The sequence below is a fragment of the Dunckerocampus dactyliophorus genome, chromosome 16, assembly GCF_027744805.1.
Source record: "Dunckerocampus dactyliophorus isolate RoL2022-P2 chromosome 16, RoL_Ddac_1.1, whole genome shotgun sequence".
In the NCBI taxonomy this organism is placed as follows: Eukaryota; Metazoa; Chordata; class Actinopteri; order Syngnathiformes; family Syngnathidae; genus Dunckerocampus; species Dunckerocampus dactyliophorus.
In genome coordinates, this window is record NC_072834.1 from 10,178,242 (window position 1) to 10,200,538 (window position 22,297).

The window sequence follows — 22,297 nt, forward strand, 5'->3', positions numbered from 1 at the left end:
ATGCTATGCTATGTATGCTGGCATTTGCTTGTTAAAATTAATTAGCGTATGTACAGCTGAACAAATTATTCATTCAAATACAATTTTTTTCCTCAAACTGCAACTTTCAATTGATTTTTTTAAAGTGGACATTTGTAATATTACATGTGCTGAGCTGTTTGAAAATGTTTATTACTAACTATTGCAAGTTATTAAACATAATTTACAATGAGGGTTGAATCATTTGAGTGTAACTCACTAATATTTAGCTAATTATACACAATTATATTATAATGATATACTTTATTAACATATACACAGACTTGATGCAGCTTGACGTCATCAAGCGACAATACCAATACAATAATAACAGATTCAACAATATTAAGCGATACTTTTCATTAACTGATTGTAACCTATCTGTAATCTATAACCAGAAATTACTCATCAATTGTGCAATTCAGTCAAAATGTTAACTATAGTGTTTACTTATTCGAAATGTCATTGCTTTCCTTCACCTACCCATTATTTATTTTCTGTTTGTAATCAACTTTTTTTAAAAATGTTATTACATTTGGATTATTTCATGTTAAAAGGCATAGATAGGGGCATGGCCACCGTAATTTTCCCGTTTCCATCAATGGTACCCTTCTGTGGTGACATCACAAAGAATACAAACTTTGCAGGTCCCACAACTAGTCTCATTGTGCTACAGGAATGAATAAAACAATCCAGAAGATGCCAAGAGTGATGTGTGGTGGTTGTCTATCACCTCACATTCCCAGTATTTTTTTAAACAACAAACGTAAAGAACATCTATAGGGGGCAAAACAACAATAGGCAAGGAAACAAGAAGAAAAGTATGAAAAGAGGCATTAAAACAAATACCAAACCAAAGCAATCGTAATGGACACATGACGTCACATTTGTCAACCACGCGCACAGCAGCGGCGCGCGCCACTGTTCGTGTGTGAACGCCTGAAACACACAGTAGAATAAAAACGGACTTAAAAAAGACATTTCATCTGAAAATGGACCAAAAACACCGCGAGAAGTGGACGAACGTGGCTGAAATGAATGAGGAAACGTGAGTACCAAGTTTTAATACACATTTGGGAAGCTAATATCAAATTATTGTTTTACTACACAATTGGCGTGTGCACTAGCACACTAAAAAGGAAGGTTTATTCTGATATTTTTTCAGGGGTTAACTTGCTTTTATTTAATAACTAATATACCAAACGTACAACTAATAACCATTTACCTAAAAGTAGTTTCAGTGAGATATATTATTGTAGCTTTATTGTTGTTTCGATGCAGGGAAGCATTGTTATTATATTGCTTGGGATATTGGATGTTCGGTATTGGGATACCTGCCAATGACATTAAAAACGAAAATGAAATAAATGTATTTCTAGGAAAACCTTTGCAACGATAGCCTTTGCTCAAAGTGTATTAATATTTTGATGGGAAAAAGGCTAAAACCAAGCCAACATGAAACCCAATATAGTCAGATATATCTAAAGAGAAAAGTTTTGTCTTATTAGCATCCACATTTAACCTTTTCTTCTTACATTACAACTTTATCCTTCATTTTTGTGATTGTATTTTTAGAATGTGCAACAAATAAATAAATAAAAACCTAGGAGTGTTTGTCTACTGCCTTTTTTTGGATGCTGTGTGAGTATAGTAACTGTGATGTGTCTCTAATTTGTAGAGGTCAAGGGATGGTAGACGAAGGCGGCCGTGAAGTGTAGCAGCAAAACAAAACATCGGAATGCCACAGGTTGCCTCGCTGCTGTCGTTGTTGTTGGGGCTCATGGGATACGGTATGTGTCACACTGGCTACAAGATTTACACAATATAGTACAGCATGTTGTGTATTATGATGATAATAGAGCTTCATTTAGCAGGACAATGCTAAACACCCATTGAACACAGAGTGACTGTCATGTGGACATACTGAAGGAGGAAAAGCATGTTTGTGTTGATGTTGAATTAGTATGGGATCAGTAGTGCCGTACCATACTACCACAGTGATAACGTGCTGCTTTTTGGAGGTTCAAGGTCGCAGTTGAAGCCTGCAGTGGAGTATTAGGGCCACTGTCAAAAATAGCACAAACACAGAATAGAAAAAGAAAATACGGTCTTATTTTTTTTTGGTAGAAAAATTAAGAAATTTTGTAACTAATGTGAAAAGAAATATGTTGCTAGAAGTTCAGATCGGTAGGCTCGTGGTGGTCACAAGGATCTATCTGCCAGATGGTTGGTCAAACACAGCAAAAGTGATGAGGGAAACAGGCAGGAAGGCGCTAGGTGTGTCATCTAGACAGAGGAAAGGTGACAAGGAGACGTGGTGGTGGAACAAAGATGTCAAAGAATGTACAGCTCGAAAAAGGCCAGCAGAATTCAAAGAATTCAAAGAAGAACTAGAATAGCAAGGGGGGTGAGGAAAGTAGGCAGGAGTACAAAGGCATGGGACGCAGGGCGATGATTGCGTTGGCTAAACGAGAGACTGAACCGTAAGAAAGGAGAACAGGACCTGTACCGATTGGCAGAGCATGAGAGATCGTGATGTTCGGAAGGATTAGGGTGATCAAGGTGGGAGTGTGCTCACGAGTGAGGATGGTGGCAAGATGAGGGCAAGATGGAAATAATAATTGATGAATGTGAAAAAAAGAGAGAGAGATGTTGTGACTGCTGTAAATGAGGATGTTCCAGGCATCAGTAAGGTTGAAGTTAGAGCAGCTCTAGAGAGGATGAATACTGGGAAGGGAGTTGGGCCTAACAACTACGGTTGGCCATCGTTTGAATTTGAACAATTCCGGCTCCGATTCTGATGCTTTTAAGAGGCAGAGTCAGAAAAGTTTGCATGGTTTAAATGAGGACGCTAACCAGAGTTCTTTTTGGATGAAATATCTCAACTTCTCCATGAATTGTTTAATGATGTGAACTTTTTATCAACTTGACTATGAATTTTTCACAGGGTTATTTTCAAAAAGTACATAAATGTAAAACCATTCAACTTGAATACAAATGTTATTCACAAAAAATTTAGACGTAAAAAATAGTATACATTCCCTCGTTTATCGCGGTTATTTGGTTCCAGACCGACAGCGATAAGTGAATTTCTGCAAAGTAGGATTCAATATTAATAAACACAATATTTTTGTATTCAGAGCACATAAATCCTGTTAATGACTTTCTAAATACAGGTTTTAACATTTTTAGAGCCCTGTAGGCATGAAATAACACCCAAAAGTCACCTTTGCTCTCCTATTATTCTTTGTTTACATCACATTGCGCAGGCTACGGGATGACTGCAGGGATGGCCGCCGCTAGCATAGCAAGCTACCGAGCTGACGAGTTAGCCTCTCCAATTTACTTATTCTAAACTTAAGAAAGTGTTTCAAACTGAGTGACGAAGAAGAACAAAGAAGCCAAAAACGTACCACTTTCACACCGAATGAGAGGAGAACCTTTTTTTCATTCGATCTTATTCGAAGTGAGGTGTGATATAGGTGTCACAGATGGATTCCAGGTGGGGGTTGGACAGCATGAAGGATTGGCCCTGAGCCCCTTCTTGTTTGCTCTGGTGATGGACAGATTGACAGATGAGGTCAGACAGAGGAGGCTCCATGGGCAATGATGTTGGAAGATGACATTGTGATCTGTAGTGAGAGTTATACAGTTAAACTGCCAGTTCAAGTGGAGTGGCCTCTTATTGTGACCAACCTAAGACACACCTGTGCAATTATCATCTTGTCACATCAGCATGTTGATATGCCACACCTGTGAGGTGATAGATTATGAATCTTGAATGATGGACGCTCACTAACACCGATTTAGACCGATTGGTGAGCAATATTTGAGAGAGACAGGCCTTTTGTGCTAATAGAAAAAGTTTTACATCTTTGAGTTCGGCTCATGAAAGATGGGAACAAAAACAAGGGTGTTGTGTTTATATTTTTGTTGAGTGTAATATTAACAAAAAAAGTTGTAATATGAAAATAATAAAAATTGCCAGTCCTCATAATGAGGTATTCCTTTATGCTGTAATATTACAACTTTTATTCAACCACAAACGTCCAACCTTGTTTCTGGTAACTCTGGGGGACAAAAATGGCTGAACAACAGCTAAACAAGAGCAACCCCTCATGTTTGCTACAACTGCGACGAACATTCCTCAGTAACCTGCCATTTCATCCATGTCTAGCTTTGGCGGGGCTCAACGTCTGGCCCTCCTTCCACGTTGCCCTTAGCAATGCCAGCGTGTTTGTGGACTTCAGCACAAAAAGCAACAGCAGCCTCATCCGCCAAATGAGCCTGTCTCTCATCAACATGGACACCAACACCACCCTCCTGACAAGGACTCTTCCCAACAACCAGTCTGCAGGTCGGGTGGAGTTCAACTGTTCCTGCTTCCTGTATGCGGGAACTTTCCGCTTCCTGTTGAGGCAGAGCAGCACCCAGGAGGAGATGCACTCCAATGCGACAGGGCGTTTGGAGACCACCTGGTGGTGGAGTTCAGAACTGCAGGTGCAGTGGCCAACATTTCACATTGCTGTCGAGCGGGATGCAAACAACACAAGCTCTTTTCAGGTAATCACAAACTAAGTAAAATTTAAGTTTTCAAAGCAAACGTTACATTCCTCTTTCTCTCTCCAGATTGGAATATCCACCAATGAATACTTCCAGCCTTGTTCAGCAATCCTCGACCCCGCTCTCCTATTAGAAGTCAGCTACATGGAGTACAACCAGATAGGACGAAAAGGCATCAACAAGGTGCAGGCCCGCAAACAACATTCAATCAAACTTCTCCGTTCCCAGATGATCAAGCTTCCCTGTGCCTTTCCTTTTACGGAGCGAGACTTCATCCAAGTGGCCCTACGCTCGCTTCACTCCGCACAGGAGGTAAAGAGCTCTGGGCCTCTCTACTTGTCCCAAATCTTCTCCTATAAGCTGCTAGTGGGAAACGTGAATGCGTACCGGAGCGGTTGTGAGGGCACAGTGAGTGTTAAGCTAGTAACTCCACCTTGTGCACACATTAATGGGAAAGTGTTGCTGTATAAAGACGCCATCATTGGAAGAGGGGTTGCTGTCTCCTCCGGGATGGGAGCAGGAGGAACAGCAGTGCAGGAGGAGCCGTCATCTCCTCCGCTGGCTTTTAACTGGCTCACACAGGGAGAGAATGAGACGGAATTCAACTGCTCTTTTTTTTACCCTGGAAGGAGTAAGTACTGCTTCCGCTTTGTGTTCAACTACAGCCGATCCCCGAGTCCGGCTCAGACGTGCCTGGTGGTGCACAGGAGTGAAGGTGGGTAATGGCACAGCTTTACACTATTATGTTCCAAAAGCTCCATTCAGCACATTTTGGTCTTCCTTTATTGTGAAGAGTTCTGGGGGCCATGGAAGCAGTGGAGTGTGTGCAGTGTGAGCTGTGGAGAGGGAGTCAGGGAACGTGTGAGAGAGTGTTTGCTGCCCTCTGGTGTTGAAGGCAAGCAATGCACTGGCATGGTAAAGGAACAGTCCATCTGCTCGCTGGAAGACTGTGCAGGTCAGTCTCTTTTGCACATAGCATTTACTGGCTAGATCAGGCTTATCCAAGTGCCACATACTGAAAAATCAAAGAATGCCATTTTGATATTTTTAATACTGTAAAAAGGTGTAAACCCAATGCATCACAGATATGCTAAGAAATTATATTTAAAGAAAAACAGCCTGCATGTCCGTTTTGTGTTATAGGTGAAAAGTGTATTATTATATGGTGTTATTAATATCAATTTTCAACCTTTTTTTAGCCACTATTCTGCTATGTTGCATTCGGTTTCATTTCCAGGTTATGACACACTTTTCTTTATTTGGCAACAATGTATTCTGTAGTGTGTGTGCTTACAAAAAAGCCCCAAAAGAAGCAACACGGATGCGTGTTCCATTAAATTACTGTTGTCTGCTTCTTTTCCCTTCAGCGTTTCCGGCACCTTCTCCATCACTCCCCCCAGTCCTTGCTGGAGTTGTACCCCTAGGTGGTAACATGGTGGTGGTGGCCGGTATATCCCTCTGCCTTGCTGTCATTCTGGCCACTGTCATCATAACCGTGTGGAGGAAGCTCTGCCGGACCCCTCAGTGCAGCTCCGTCCGCAGAGGCTCCATGCATTCCCCTGGCGGGAGAAAACTCTCAGACGAGGCCTCCATTTGTGGTAACAGCCTTCAGAGGCCGAGCTTTGCCGATAGCCGAGTGCCGGCAGTGGGGGTCAGTTCAACCCAGATGGACAGGGGGCCTCTTCCACAGACGATGATGACACATCTCTCTCAGGATCCAGAGAGGCTGTCTCCCACAGGTCAGAAGGTGTTGCCACCCATTTTTGGGTAGGTATTAGAATCGTGTGTTACTTTGCTGCATGTTTGCTGTTGTAGTGGTGTAAAATATGCAATCCCTCCCCAGGTATCGCTTGGCTCAGCAGCAGTTAAAAGAAATGAAGAAGAAGGGATTAAAGGAGGCCACACAGCTCTACCACGTCTCCTCAAGCCCTGTTCATGACACCATGGTAGAGACGTCCACTTCGCCAAGCAGCTCTGCCATTCCAACACCCACCGGGCCATCAGGCCCCCACGAGGAACAAAACCATTCTTTTTCTGAGTTACCGTTCCAGGCTTCAAGGATCACGCGGGACCGACTGAGTCCCAGGGTGGAGCTCGTTTTGGGACCCCCCGTTTCCGGTCATGCAAGTGAGGGCAGCTCTAAGTGGCTCAACCGCACTGCTGACTGGGTGGAGATGGTAGAGAGGAGTGGCTTAGTGGGAAACTCTTCTCAGAAGAATCCACATTTTCGTCGGACTTCCAGTTTTACAGATGCAAAACCCCAAATTTCATCTTCAGGACACTACAGAGCGTTCCGAGAGCGGAGCATGACTCAGGTTAACTACGCAGGTTACCTTTAAGTACATCTTGTCTGTTTTGTCACATTAACATTCTTATTTGTGGTTCAGGTGGGATCTCGGACTCTCCCTGAAGGAAACTCTTGGACCAAAGAGAGAAGAGAGAGGCCATCATTTAGCTCCTACCCCATTCCAGAGCACGACACCCCAAAGTGGACCCATTCCAGAGCTCAGGGGTGCAACCAGAGGAAGCCCTGGATAGAAACCTCCATCCCTTTTCATAGTAATGAAGTGAAACATGCAGGAACCAATACTTCTGAGGAACATCTGGACCACAGTGGCACCACAGAGAGGCAGATGGGAATCTCAGGAATTGGTGGTCCAGCCACAAGTCTTGCCAGTCCTCACGGAGTGAACCTGCTTAGTGTGGAACGGGCAGAGCAAAACTGGAACCGCCGTGGTCCATCCCCTATCCAGAGGAACATGCTGGCAAGAAAGCTGAAGGAGGCTCAGTCCTGCTCTGGAGCCAAAGGGCGTCAGCGCAGCTCCACCTTCAGTGTGTCGTCATCAGAGCACAGGAAAGACCAGTGGCACTCGTTGCCTGGTGCTGGAGGCTACGCCAGCACTGAACGTCCTGCTTGCAGGCTGAGTGAGGCGGAGGAGAGGATGGTGACCCTTGAACTTTCCCCAGTGTACAAAGATGGTGGGAATTAGATGTTTTGTCTGTTATGTCTGTGATTATCTCTTCTTCTGAGAATTTAGCAGGGTTTTATAGTAAAAGTAATGCACTGTAGGTGCATGTAGGTGTTGAAAAAGTTTCATATTTTACCAAAATGATAAAAATAGACATCCTAACCTTTAGAATCTTAACATTGTGGTAAGTATTGTTTGTTTTTTGCAATATTTCTTCCATTTTGCAAGAACATCATACCCTATTTTGCTATTGCAACAAAATTATGTCCTATTTTAGATATTTTATTTTGGGAGATTGTCACTCGTAACAAATTTAGCTCTTTTTATTGCAATTATTAAATCACAATTGTGTCCAATTTTTTTACTGTTTTCTCAAAAAATTTGCATTGTTCCTCGTAAATAATGCCATGCTATAAATGGGTTTCGAGGTCATAAACATAAGTTCTAAATGAGATGCAAGTTGTTTTTATTCTGAGTTACATTACATGCATTTTGGTATTGAGTGATTATTTGCAAAAAAAGAAGAGAGACATTGTCAGGGAATAATGAAACAGTAGTCTGTCTTCAAAGTCAGTGACACATGCGATGCTTTGCGCATTTAAACATCCCCGCCACCACTGCCCATGGCGTCCAAGAAAAGCAGAGGGCGCACCTTCATGGTGGTGTGTCGGAGCGAATACCAAAGGCCCCTCCAGGTGCCCCACACCACACCATTGTCAAACTGACCCTTATACTTTCCTCTGCGGTAGAACTTCCCGTTCAGGTTGGCGACATGGCATCTGTGGGTGGAAACAAACAACAAATGGTCATTGGAAGTAAATCACAGCATCTCTTGAACAACAAATGCTTGACAAGCTGCATTTGGGTTATTGTTGGAATTGTACAGGTTAGTACAAACCAATACCCAATCTGTATTTCCTCAAATAGTCGCATCTCCCTAATTGCCTAAAATGACATATTTCTACAAAAAAAGATGCCTCCATAATACCACTAATATAAGGAACTCTCTGCAGTTGAGGAAACACTGTATTTAAATGCATAATAAGGTCTCACCTGTTGTACCACCAACCAGCATTATTCTCCTGGGCACAGCTGCCCTGAATGTAGCGATCATTGTCCTGTTAATGACAACATCAACTTCTGCACATTATAGTATAAAAGCACCAGTTTATCACAAAAGATCCGCACACTAACCTGATCCCTGGTGCTGAACTGCATGCCACTGAGGCAGGCGGACCACTGCTCCACCATGCCCCCACCACCGGCCAGGGCATCCCCAGCTCGGCCGCTGTACATCCTGTACTGGAGGCGATATCGATCCTGGAATGGGAATTTAAAACCTCTTTTACAGAGATTCTGCTAAACACAAGATTGAAGTGATTATTGGGTGTCAAACTTCAGGTTCCCTCTGGATGTGGGAACTTGTTGTGCAAACCGTTTATCCACAACAGTGCCACTGAAAGAAAGGTATTGTAAAGCCGGCTTCTGATACTAATTTAGAAGCCGGAAAATTGCCAGACCCAAGAACAATTTTCATGTATTCACAAGAGTGAAGAGCATCGTAATAGGGGCTTCTACAAGGCACACAGAACATGCGTTGTGCAAAGGCAACCATGATTCATGGGGGGGCCTCATTTTGCGCAAGGGGTGTGCTTTGCTGCCGTGATGCATAGACCACCAGCTCAGCCCGAGGCAGGAGAGGAAAAAAAAAAGAAGAGTAACGCAGCAGAAACAGAAGAAAATGTCATAATTCACCAACTGGTGGTGTAATGGTACAGCTGCTGCCTTTTAAAGCAGGTGGTGTGGGGTCCATTCCAGCCATGCATGCTTTCTTTTACTCTTTTAATTTGTTCTTTTGAACAGTTTGTTTCCAGTGTGTTCGCATTACTCCAAAACACGCATCATCTAAATCCAAGTTCAAGTCATATCGTCAAAGTAATATAAAAATAGTTTTTAATGGATTGGTTCCTAAAAATTTGGTGACTACGAAAAAGCTGAAAAATGCATTTCTTTTGAAAGCAGTGTGACATCTATGATTAAAGTATTCCAGTGGGTTGTACATTGAACAAATGTATTGCAACTGATGTGAAACTGATGAGGGGGAGGATTAAATAAGCTTTGCTTCTTCCGACTCCTTCTTGGACATGCAGAATTGTGTTATGTGATGAGCTCCACTGTAATTTGTGTGCATGTTCAACATGAATTAAACCATTACCATTACCATTACCATTACCATTACCATTACCAGTTGTATGTAAAGTAGAGTAGAATGGTGTTACATACAGCCTCATTGGTGATGTGGAAGTTGTCATAAAAAGCATGACTTCTCTTTCCTTCCCAGTCCATTAGGTCGATCTTCAGCAGGTTCTTACCTTGGGCACACAAAAATGGCCAAAAGTATGAAGACGCACCTCCTAAATGATTACTATGCAATCAGGCTCGGGGTTAGACCGCTTAGTTAACTCTCGTCTTTTAAGTCTTAAAAATAAAGACAAGAAAAGAAATCTTACACCAAGTTATTTAAGGCATTGTAGAAACAGTTTTTGGAAAGCGCTTTTTGTGTGTTGGATGTCCTGACCGCAACCCATCAAACAATCTAACGGCCAGGTGTTCCAGTGCTTTTGTCCATACAGTGTCTCTGTACTACGCCGTTATTGCTTACCTTCCGAGAGCAGAGAATACATGTGCTCGTTTCCCAACCAGAACTCGTCGTTCCACAGTTTGAAGTCTCCAAATCCGTCTCTGTAGTCCACCCAGTCCCTAGAGGACAAATGATTGTTATTATTGCTAACATGACGCTCACAGTCATTGTTCTTTCAACACCTGTCAAAGTCAACTTTTCCATGTCGCCGTCTCTGGAAAACTGTCCATCCTCCTCCATCGTCCATGTCACAGTAGACCAAAAAGGGCTCCTGGTGCGATTTGGGTCTGATGCGGTAAAAACCACTTGGTGGTTTCATTCTGTCAAACAACTCAGAACAGTCTAAAAATACGAAATACATTATTGATATGATTGATATGTGGCTATTGATCCAAGAGAGCGTTTGTACCTCTGTCATGGACGATCAAGCTTCCTGCTGGTGGAAGTGTTGTCACGTTGGCGCCGCCCAGCGTTCCAACACTGCTGCTGTCGTTGCTGCTGCTGCTGTTGTTGGTATCAGCGTATGGAGTGGAAGTTGACATAATCCGGCCAGGGGTTATTGGACGGAAGTGTTTGTGCCTCTGCAAGTATTCCACCTGCCAAGCTCCGATGAGGAGTTTGTTTTCCAGTTTCTTGATGCTCCGCTTGAGAGCTGCTACCTCGGGACCACATACCTTTTGAATAAGGAAACACAGGCTCATTTTAAAATGTATCTTATCTATCTACTAGTAAGATTATACTTACTGAGAACTGATGTGATGATGAAGTCTTGCTTGGGAAAACCAAGAACAATAGAAACATGAAGGTGTGTTCTAGAATGAAGCCACTGTAAATCTGAAATCATCAAAAGCATGGTAGTACATAGAGTTAAAACAATAGATAGACAATATTTGGAACTGAATAGTAAATGTCCTGCCTTCATTTTGCAATGTTCCCTTGTTGTCTCCAGGCTCTGTGTTCTGTTCTTCTGAAGGTTTGGTCAGTATTTATTTATAGGAGGGTTGGGCTGGTTCTGCATGGTCCACATTAGAAGAACGACCATGCCAAAGTCAGAGCCCAAACTATTTTTTCCTATCAAGCATTGCAACACACTGCTAGAATTATTATTATTATTATTTTTAGCAATTTAAGATACATTTCTTGCATTGTGAACCAAATTTGTAAAAATCCAGAAAATATAATAAATTAACATTTAAATAAAACGTCAAATAGACGACGGGTCCACATGTTTTCTCACTTATGCAGGTTTGGGATAAATAAGCAAATAAATACAAGATGTAATTAAGTAAATGACGGTTCCACATTTATTCACATTTATCCAAATCTGCCAATAAATAAATAAATATAAGCCAAATTAAATGAAAAAAGATCCCACTTTTCCCTCTCAGCCAATGAATATGCAAATGTAAAATAATGATGTGTCCTGGCCTATCCCCAGATCTGAAATATTAGAACAATAAAATAAAACAAAAATGATGGGTTTGTATCTATTCACACTTGTCTCTACCTCCCAATAAGTTATAACAAAAGAAAGTAAAATTCATGAAAAATGTTGATACTTTTCCAGAATGACCAAGAAATGCACAAAAAAATAAAACAATTACGAAAATAAAATACGAACGGTGGGTCGATCGAGTCACACTCATCCGGATGTGTCAATAAATAAATCAATTAAAAATGAAAGAGAATGAAAAAATGGTGCGCCCACAGCTACAACCACTTGAGGGCTGCTATCAAATAAATAAATACAAACGGCTGACACCCGCCTGGCCCCACTTTTCCTTATCCGCCGATAAATCAAGAAATAAATATTACAAATATTCATTTAGCCGGATGTGCCAATAAATAAATAAGTAAATGTAATAAACATTTTGTGTCCACAACTATAACGTCTTATTCAGATCTGCGAATAAAAAAACTGATAATAATAACAATAATAAAAAAAAAAAAAACGATGAACACACATCCCCAATTTTCCTTATCTGCCAGTAAATAAATACATATTTATATTGTGCTTACAAAAAAAGGCTAATTTACGGTACTAATTGGATTGAAAAGGATTTTGGTAACAAACAAACTGTATATAAGAAGGGCACGTGCGCACTTTTAATCAGAACCAGATGTGCCAAAGGGGAGGGGACGGGAGGGGAGGAGGAGGCGCGTGATTGTTTTTTTTTTTTTTTTGCAACTACGAGAGATGAGGAGAAAAAAATCCAGGAAGTCCCAAGAACAAAAAAAACCGCTACGTTTGCAAAAAGAGGAGGAGTGGATGGCAAGAAACACAAACCTTCCGTTTAACCTTTGAACCACCTTCCTTTGTGTCCGTGAAAAGTCACAAGATCGATTCCCGGTTCTTGTCCCGAATGTCAGCGCCAACGGTAAGCAGCGAAGGAAGAAGAAGAAGCGGGAATTCCCCTTTATCCTGCATGCTTTCTGCTCTTTTTTTTTCTTCCTGGCAATTAACACATATTTTTGTACTTTTATGCTCCTTTTTTCTTAGCTGCTACTTTTGACTTAGCAAATAAATCTGTGCACGCTGCTCTTGCCTCACGTAGACGCTTGACGTCCATAGCAAACTACTTTTTAAGTCATGACCTCGGTCCACTTCAGCCCGGGTTCGGATTCAGGTGTGAATGGGTGAGAACACATGACTTCCACGGGAAACATTAACCTCTTATTCATGCATGTCTGTGTGTTTTTACTGCACTGTTTAATGTTTCAACCATTTCGTGTGCCACTTTGTGTCATGACGTGATTGTTTTTTTTTAATGGCTTTTTAGAAGTGTTGCAAAGATGGATGATGCTAAAGTGGAGATCGATGATGGGAGGGCGGATGCCGTGGAAGCAGACACCCTCTACCAGTGAGTACAACGTCTTCATGCTAGGAAACATACAGCAGAACCTCGACTGTAGGATGTGCTACAACTTGGAGCTCACGCAAGCAACGTTTTCTGCTCACGGATCAAACAAAAATTCCAACATCACGCGTGACATCGGTAAATCTCGTGAGACTTCAGCTCAAAGCAGAACTATTCAACTAGCAGCACCATTTAAAAAAAATAAAATTAAATTTAAAAAAATCTGCAACAGTCCTTAAATGAGCAGCAGAGGCAGCACTCTTCATGTACGTAGATCAGGGCTCCTCAACTGGCGGCCCCAGGGCCAAATATGATCCATGATTGACCACACACTGGCCCCCTCCTGTCATGTAGAAGATCTTTGACTAGTGTTTTTGCAGTAGGCTCTGTAAAACAGTCCCCCGGTCCGCGGGAGATTTGTGGGAACACAAGCCGGTCCGTGGGTCAAAAAAGGTTGGGGACCACTGATGTAGAGGATCTTTGATAAATATTTTTGCAACACTGTAGGTCCATGCGTCCCTCCATATAAATGATCTTTGACTAGCGTAAACGTATTACTTATGTTTCAATGTCTTACTTTCACTATGTTAGCCATTTAGTGAGGTCATCAGTCCCCCCCCAGCTCTTATTACATTGTGAATATTAAAATGTTTTATTGTTTATAATTTACAGCAAGAAAAAAATCTGTCGTTTTAGCACCTGCAGGAACGTAGTACGGACGTACTTTTATTCATTGAAAAGAAAATGTTATCTCTTATTTTGTTAAAAATTAAACTCTCATTTTACAGAAACATCCGGAAGAAGATTACCCCCTTTGTTATGTCCTTTGGATTCCGGTCAGTGTTTTTTGGAATTCCGGAAGTAGTACTAGCTTATTTTGAAGGATGATATTTACTGTTTGATTTCTTCCCCAGTGTATTTGGAGTGGTACTGATCCTGGTTGACATCGTGCTCGTCATCGTGGACATTTCCCTGCCAGCCAGGAGCAGGGAGGTTGGGAATTCTCTGGAGACGGTGTCCCTCATCATCTCCTTCTTCTTCCTGGCTGACGTTCTCCTCAGGCTCTACGTGGAAGGGTAAAGCAGTCCAGAAGAGCACGCTGTGCGAGGGGTTCTGATTGTTTGTCACGTTAAAGAGGAAGTTACAAAGAGGGAAGCTGTGCAGGAAATGAAATGGCCTCCAGGAGTATGCTTTGAAATGTTGCACACATTGGATGTTTTCAAAACACATTTCACTTTTTTTTCCTTTTTTTTTTTTTTAAAGGTTTAAAGTGTATTTTGGCTCCAAGCTGAACATCATTGACGCCTGTGTTGTGGTCGTCACGCTGGTGGTCACCATGAGCTACACCTTCACTGACCTGTCAGGCGCCAGCCTCATTCCCAGGTACACCACACTCACGATGCCATCGTCACTCATAATCCTCAGCGTGCAGTTCGTGGAAATACACTCACTGGGCACTTCATTAGGTACACCTGTACCCTTTATTGAAAATAAAAAATAATCCTGCCTTTTACAAATATAACAATGCCCTGTTTTGATTCAATATGTTTATTCTAACATTGCAGATCATAATGAGAGCTGTTTCTAATATTTCGACCCCGAATGGTTCATGAAGCACCTCCACAACATGAGAAAACTAAAGCAGAATATTTTAATATACCTTTTTAATCATTTTTTTTTAGAAATAATACATTTAGCCTTTATCAGTCGTATATCACGTGTCAGAGGGAAAATAGAGCATAGCTCTTCAGGTACAGTAAATAAAAATGGAAAACAATTAGCGCCTAACGCTCACAATTACGAGCGCACCTGAACGCCTCATATTACGGAGCGCACTGTCGTAGCGGAAAGAAGGAAGGAGACGCGGCATGAAGTTCTTCCATTGCTCTGTGTGAGTTATGCGAATAAGAAAGTATGTTTGATGATTATGTTGTGCATTAAGAGTGTTCAATCGTGAAGGTTTAACTTATATTGGCCTTCCAGTCCTCGAACTGTGAAAACCTGTCAATGTGTGCGCGTGTCAGGATGAGAGAGAGTGGAGATTCCCCTGAAAATGAGGTTTTTATCGCGGCTTGTGTGTATTTTTGTAAATTGGATACTACTTTATCATGTTTGTTCAACTTTCCCTTTCAATTTGGTCTCAAATGAATACGCAGATTTAAATCACAGCAATTGCAAGCGGACAAAAGTGAGGCTCAAGTTCAACCCTTTTAAAGAGAAGGATCCCAACATCCGGCTGAAATAAAAGATATGTGGGATAAATGCTTTGATACTTTATTCATCTCCGAGAGAAATTCACACCTTATCTGTTCATCAGTGCTCTTTTAAACCTTTTAGCGAAATGTGACCATGCGCAATACACATTTTTGAAGCAGAATTACTTACCATAAAATTAATTAACCAACGAATCATGTTTAATATTTCACTTTAATGGAATGTAGGAAAGGTTTATGTGTTTGAAATGTGCAGCAGTCTAATGTCTGAAGGAGAATGTGACTGTAAAAAGATCGGGAACCAGTTGAGCACAAGCAGATTAGCATGCTAGCCCTTTCACGTTCGCCTTCCTGACGTCTCGGGAATGTCTTAAGAACGATAGAATAAAGTCGTACATTTACGAGAATAAAAAGTCTTCAATTTAGAAGAAACAACTTGTGACGTTATGTTACAGGCATTGCCTGAGACCGCTATGAAAAGGGGGGACTTGCAGTATGTGACCTTTGGCCTTGGGCAAAGGAAATATTCAGACTTTTTTTTTTTCTCCTAAATTTCCGACTTTTATTCTCAATCTCAAGATAATTTTTTTTCCAGTGTGGCCCTAATGCTCCGTCGTTCACATTTTCACCGAATTTTCCTCATGAGACAATTTGTCCAATAGCATTTGATGTACTTTTTTACATTTTACTTGTCACTTCCTCCCCTAGGGTGGTTACCTTTCTGCGCTTCTTGAGGATTATAATTCTGGTGAGGGTGTTCAGGCTGGCGGCCCAGAAGAGAGAGCTGGAGAAGGTCACCAGGAGGATGGTAAGAGGACGGCCACTGTGCGGACGTAGAGTGATTAGACTCAAAGGAGACATTGTGTGCACTCTTCTTTTAGGTCTCTGAGAACAAACGGCGCTACCAGAAGGATGGGTTTGACCTTGACCTCACCTATGTCACAGGTAGGACCAACATAACATGCAGCTTGTTGACATTCTGGCAGTTTTTCCCTTCCTCTTGTTGTCTTAGACCGTGTCATCGCCATGTCTTTCCCTTCATCTGGGAAGCAGTCCTTCTACAGGAACCCAATCAGGGTACGTGTCGACAGTTTCCACCAAGCACGATGTCATGTTTAAAAGGGGCTAAGGGTACAAAACGAATCAACCCTGAACCTGCCGGTTTTGCTACCAGCCGCTGTGGTAAACATTTGAGAACGTACCATGGATTACACCGTATTCCCACGCCGCAGAACAGTCTGAACACTTACGAAACAGAACTCGGAATCCTACTTTTGTCATTCCGTTCGTTCATTATCGACCAGTCAACAGACAGCAGCGTGTCCAGCTCCGCCCTCAACAAGCATACCGAAGCGTACCATTGCAATCCCTACAAGCCGGAGCCTTTACAATGAAAGCGCCATAGAATGAAAACGATTGGTGCCTCAGAGCCGTAAGAGTAGATCTGGTGTTCGTCCACCTGTGCTTTTTACACAGAATCTATCAAAAGTGTGATATTGCCATAACAGTGTGCGCTTTCACACGGCGACACTGCAATTGTCCAACTTTTATGTGATAGGATACTAGTCAATCGCTTTCAACACAACAGGGAAGTGACCCCCTACTGCCCCAGCTTTCCATTATTTCCCGCCTACGTCCCTCCTCTGTTCAGGCTTTGATACTACCAAGTCGACTTTCAGGTTCCACATTTTGCTCCAGTTCTGTGTGAAAGGCACCAACACATGCAAATGGCGGGGAAATGCCAGATTTTACAGGCTGAAGCAAACCGTGGTGCTTTGTAGAAAAGTGGTTGAAAATAATACATGATGGGTGCCGTCCCTTTGCTCACAGGAGGTGGCAAGGTTCCTGGACACCAAACATGACGGCCATTACAGAGTTTACAACCTTTGCAGTAAGTTGTCTCCTTGCTGTACATCACTTGTAGTCCCACATAGACACAACCAGGAACGCGTGGTTGTAGACCACCAGTGTATCCCACCAGGCATCTTCCAAAAACGCACGAACACGATCCGTACACAAATCGGACAGACGTTAACTATAATCTTTTTTTTGCTGTTGTATTTTGGCAGGTGAGAAAGGCTACGACCCCCAGTTCTTCCACTACAGGGTCGAACGGGTGTTCATAGACGACCACAACGTACCTTCTTTAGAGTGAGAGAGTTTTTAATCTCAATTTCTTGAAACTGCATGAGTCTGGGAATTTGTTTTGAAAAAGTTTGATCTCCTCCGAGGTGAGCTGTTTGTCAGTTTGCAGGATTATGTAAAAAGTTCCACATTGATCCAAATGCAAGACAGTCAAACCTCAGTCAGTGTTGTTCTCGTCAACGACGACAAAATTATTTTGTTAACCAAGCTTTTTTTTTTCATGATGGTGACGAGCCGCACATGGCTTTTTGTTGACTAAAATGTGACGAGTCATGAGTGAGTTTTCATTGACGAGACCAAACTGGACGAAAATGTTAGTGGGTGGTCGGACGTTTAAAATGCAGGACAATTCCTGTGTATGAAATCAGTAAAACTATGAAAGCAAATTGTACTCATTCTTGGCCTAGATTAAGCATTTTCATGCATAAAAACGGCTAAATGAACGTAAATACAAGTAGAAGGCAGAAGTGGAATTCTAATTGTGAATGTAGTATTCTACATTGGCCACAAGCTGTCAACGTTCGGTGAGACAAGGGCCAGACGTGATCGGCATTTAATAATACTGCTGGGGCCATAACACACGACAAGCTAAAACTCAACTCTGAACCTCCGACGTCACTTCCTGTCCTCCACACGTTTGGGCAAGGGCAAGGGAACACATTTATTGTGACACGTACACACGAGCGATTTTATTTCTGTTTTTAAATGTCTTATTTACTCTTACGTCGACTATTTTGGGTAATATAAGTGTAACGCCATTTAAACCCGCCATTAGATTACACTGAAGAGACAACAGCCACCGCAAGGAACTGCTAATGTGTGAGAATGTTATCTTATTTACTTCTAATATGTCTTATTTTATCTGTTTATATAACTGAAACAAATATCATAATATCCTTTTGATAATATAATATAAAAGGAGTCTATTTGCCCTGTACTTGTATCATTTCTGTGACCTCAAGTGCCCAAACAAAGCACCGTACACGTTGCTGACTCACTGTCCGGGCATTTGTTTAATTGAGTGTGACGGCTAAATAACCCACCTTGGGGCCTAAGAAAGTTGTGAGTGCCAGCAATTTGATAAAGAAGGTGAGAAACACTTGAATTCCATCTCACCAGGATGTAGTGGAAGGAATAAGTTCCAGCCATTCGTCATTTATAATTATTTTGCTTTTTTTTTCTGCATGTAAAACTGTAATTATTCTCCAAAAATGTATTTTTGTTAACGTTAGTTGGATTTACATGCTTTCTTTTGGGGAAAATTGCCTCCGTTTTTGTACGTTTTTGTTTTTCGTTGGACTTTTTGGAACAAATAACAAAAACTGAGATGCCATTTTTTTTTCCCTAAAAAAAAAAACCCAACAACGTTGGCTTATACTTTTAGAGATTTATACACGCAAAACCACCATATGGCGCCAAACGACTTCTCCCCAGCGAGTTAGAGCTTTTCTTCCAGGCACTCACACCAAAAAAAAGTCTCTTAAAGGTGGTTAGCGAACAACAGAGGAAGAGTTATGTTATTTTAAGACAACGGTGATCAATGAAGCACCTTTTCATTGTGATTCTGTACAATATTTCCAAAAAGAGGGGTTTCATATTTGGGGTGGAGTTATATTCGGGTCAACGTGGTACCCAATCTTCCAATTTGAGCTTACGCTAGGGGGATGATGTTCATAAAACTTGACAAATAAGGATTGTTCAGCCTTGGCGGAGGTCTGCTCTGTAATGAGTGACATTCTTGTTTCGACCCCGTGTGCGCTTCAGGGACATGTTGAAATACACAGCGAGCGTAAGAGAGTGGATGTCTGCCGATCCCAAAAACGTCATTGCTATTCACTGCAAAGGAGGGAAAGGTAATTCCTCATTTTGGGCTTTTTTTGTGTGCAGTAAGTGGAACTAAAGCTGTGCTAACTCTGCTCTGAAGGTCGTACTGGCACTCTGGTGTGCACCTGGCTCATTGACAGTGACCAGTTTGAGAATGCGCAGGTAAAGGCTTTCATCTTAAAAAGACAAGACAGTAAGACGTCTTTAATCCGCTGTGGTCTTTTCATTCTTTTCCAGGACAGTCTGGAGTACTTTGGGGAGAGGAGGACGGACAAGAGTCGGAGCTCCAAGTTTCAAGGAGTGGAGACTCCCTCTCAAGTAAGACATGGACTTGTGTTGTTTGTATTCAAGCATTGTTGTTTACACTTGAAGCCAGTCTGTGCATAATGTGGTTACACTGGAGAAAAACGATACATTGTCCCAGTGGCGTGCGGTGCATTTGCTACCTGGGCCTTGGGTGGGGACTCAACTGAATAGAATATTTTTAATCTTTTAAAGAAATATGCTACGAAAAATTGTCTGTGGCGGGGTTTCAATCCACGGTCGCCCAAGTGTAACTGCTAGGTTTCCGCGACAGTACAGTAACCAATACACCCGGTTTACATTACTGCTAGTGACTCGGAGCAGGGGGAACCAATTTGGTGGAGCCGGTGTTAAACTTGGCACTCAGTAGTGTGTATGTGAATATGGGCCACCACTCCTGATTCTGCTGGCCCTGGTTGGATGTAATATGGAACACGCAGAAGCTGAAATCTGATTGGACAAAAAAAAAAAAAAAAAAAGGAACTTACACATGCACTACTGGAAGCTGTGCAGCCAAGAATCGCTACTAAATGACGATAATAGACTGTTGGGAGTAAATTAATGCAATTTCGTGGAAGAAATACGAGAACTTAAGTTGTAAATGTAGGTGAGTGCTTCAGATAGTGTTTAGGCCAGCAGAGAAGGCTTTGCTGGCCCTGACTGCACACCACTGCATTATACATTATATGTGGTGGTGTGTTATATCAGGGCTCCAGATAGCAACTAAATGGTTATGTTGTTTAGCAGTCGCACTCTATAAAAAAAAATTGCACGACCAGTGAGTCAGCACTTGATTTCGCTGAATACATGACACGGCAAACAGACTAGTTTGGTTTGAGCAATACGAGAACCAAGGTTTGACTTTACAGTAAATGCTTCAATTAATGCCTCTTCAATTAACCGTTGAGTCGCCAACCAAAGCAAAGCAAAAAAAAAAAACAAAGCAAATAGGTTCTAGGTTCTCCAGTTAGCACTGGTTCAAAAATACTGGCAGTCAGTCCTGTGGCTGTAGGCAACATCCTGTTGTCGTTTTGGATGGTAATAGCTGCATTTGGAGTACCATGAGTGGTCAGCATCCAGCAGCTTTATCTACCTCTGCTAGGGCTTTCAAATGTTGCGTGTTACACTTGCCATACTGTTTGCAATGAAGCCATCGTGAGCAGTTTGCTTGTTGCCGCCTTTACAACATTGGTTCTGTTGCTGTGTTGTGCAAATTTTGAAATGTATTTACAAAAATTACGCTGTATTATTGTGTGTGTACCACAGAGCAGGTACGTGGGCTATTACGAGGTGATGAAGACTAAATTCAACAGGCAGCTTCCCCCTCCAAAAAGCCTGAGGATGAAGAGCATCCGCATCCACTCCATAGCAGGTCCTTGAGTTAGTTATCTTCACTTCCTGTGTGTATTTTTCATACTGATGTGTGTCTTTCCCCCTCGTCAGGTGTGGGCAGAGGTGACGGCAGTGACCTGAAGGTGAAGATCATCGTGCGGAAAGAGCTTGTGTTTGAGTGTGTGTGCGCCACACAGCACAACTGCTCAGTAAGTCTCAGCCTGCTCGAGTCAAAGTGGATGCTTGCAGAGAGGCTAAGACACGCAACCACTGCTTGTTTTTTTCGAGGTTTTCCCTGATGTGGGCAGCAATGCAGCAATCATCAGCCTCCACAATGGACCTGTGGTTCAAGGGGATGTCAAGGTCATGTTTGAGTCCAGTGCTGTGAGTGCATTTTGAGATGTGGAAAATAAATTAGTGGTAAAAATGTGATTTATAAATGATGTATTGTATGATCTACAGTAGGCAGGTTCAAAGACCAGTATGTTATATTAAATATCAATCTTATCTCATAGAAATAGTGTTACTGTACATATTTACTGTTCCCTCCTCAGGGTATTCCTAAAGGATATGAAGATGTCCCCTTCTACTTCTGGTTCAATACTTCCTTCATATCGGACAACAAGTACGTCTCCTCCAGTAATATTTCTGATTCATATCGAGTGTAAAAAGGAACTTAATGGTGTGTGATCATGTCTCTGTAGGCTCTTTTTACCCAGAGAGGAACTGGACAACCCACACAAGCCTAAAACATGGGACCTGTATAAGGAGGACTTTGGTGTCACATTGTCCTTCTCAGACAACTAATCATAATAAATGCTCTTTGGCAAGATGGACTGTCTGGATTGAGTTGTTCAAGTAAAACAGAACTACCTTTTAAAAGTGTGGGAGGGGCTTGCTACTGCAGAACCACCACAAGGGGGAAAAAGTCAAAGCACATAATGCAGGGTTCCTACACACGTATGGAGTTTGATTTGAGAAATGTCCAGGTCTGGAAAAGTATGGAAACATTTAACTTTACAAGACTTGCCACTGTTCTGTTTTCGGAAAGAAAACAATTATAGCTGAAAAAAAAAAAAAAAAAAAAAAAAAATGGATCTGATTTTGTAAGGTACTACTAGGGCAGCTAAGATGGTTGTGACGGCAGACTAGGCAATGCATGGTGAAAACCAGATGGCCAATTTCTATGGAAAAGTACAGGATAGGCATATTCAGATGAATGCCATGAGACACACACACACAAAATCTGTGCCGCTTATCCTCACTAGGGTTGCGGGTATGCTGGAGCCTATCCCAGCTGACTTTGGGCGAGAGGGGGGGGTACATCCTGGGCTGGTCCCCAGCCAGTCGCAGGGCGCATAAACAACCATTCACACTCACATTCATACCTATGGACAATTTAGTCGCCAACTAATCTAACATGCATGTTTT

General features: G+C 42.0%; 2 protein-coding genes across 2 annotated transcripts; one reads left to right on the plus strand and one right to left on the minus strand.

Moving 5' to 3' along the window:
• Positions 1-330: 330 nt before the first annotated feature.
• Positions 331-21,948, plus strand: tpte (transmembrane phosphatase with tensin homology). Its single transcript, XM_054755740.1, has 26 exons — positions 331-1,066; positions 1,697-1,808; positions 4,196-4,581; positions 4,648-5,296; positions 5,375-5,536; positions 5,949-6,348; positions 6,425-6,896; positions 6,969-7,566; positions 12,780-12,828; positions 12,972-13,052; positions 13,838-13,885; positions 13,964-14,125; positions 14,313-14,432; positions 15,971-16,070; positions 16,144-16,207; positions 16,275-16,339; positions 17,093-17,153; positions 17,332-17,413; positions 19,172-19,260; positions 19,332-19,393; positions 19,469-19,549; positions 20,801-20,906; positions 20,978-21,075; positions 21,155-21,250; positions 21,421-21,491; positions 21,571-21,948. Exons 2-26 carry the CDS (start codon positions 1,757-1,759, stop codon positions 21,671-21,673), a joined length of 4,257 nt encoding a protein of 1,418 aa, XP_054611715.1. The 5' UTR covers positions 331-1,066; positions 1,697-1,756; the 3' UTR covers positions 21,674-21,948.
• fgl1b (fibrinogen like 1B) lies at positions 8,021-11,243 on the minus strand. Its single transcript, XM_054754222.1, has 9 exons — positions 11,108-11,243; positions 10,936-11,025; positions 10,601-10,865; positions 10,374-10,533; positions 10,213-10,310; positions 9,834-9,922; positions 8,745-8,870; positions 8,604-8,668; positions 8,021-8,329 (listed from the first exon to the last, which is right to left on the minus strand). The coding sequence occupies exons 1-9, from the start codon at positions 11,111-11,113 to the stop codon at positions 8,149-8,151; spliced, it is 1,080 nt and encodes a 359-aa protein (XP_054610197.1). The 5' UTR covers positions 11,114-11,243; the 3' UTR covers positions 8,021-8,148.
• Positions 21,949-22,297: the final 349 nt, after the last annotated feature.

Bases quoted from the DNA above. Each gene is read 5' to 3' on its own strand.
- tpte (XM_054755740.1), top strand. From the start codon at position 1,757: ATGCCACAGGTTGCCTCGCTGCTGTCGTTGTTGTTGGGGCTCATGGGA. The intron at 7,567-12,779 runs ATTAGATGTTTT...CTACTTTTTAAG, and splicing joins AGTGTACAAAGATGGTGGGA to TCATGACCTCGGTCCACTTC. The intron at 21,492-21,570 runs GTACGTCTCCTC...ATGTCTCTGTAG, and splicing joins TCCTTCATATCGGACAACAA to GCTCTTTTTACCCAGAGAGG.
- fgl1b (XM_054754222.1), bottom strand. The intron at 10,866-10,935 runs GTAAGTATAATC...CTTATTCAAAAG, and splicing joins CATCATCACATCAGTTCTCA to GTATGTGGTCCCGAGGTAGC. The intron at 8,871-9,833 runs GTATGTAACACC...TTCCCATTCCAG, and splicing joins TCCACATCACCAATGAGGCT to GATCGATATCGCCTCCAGTA.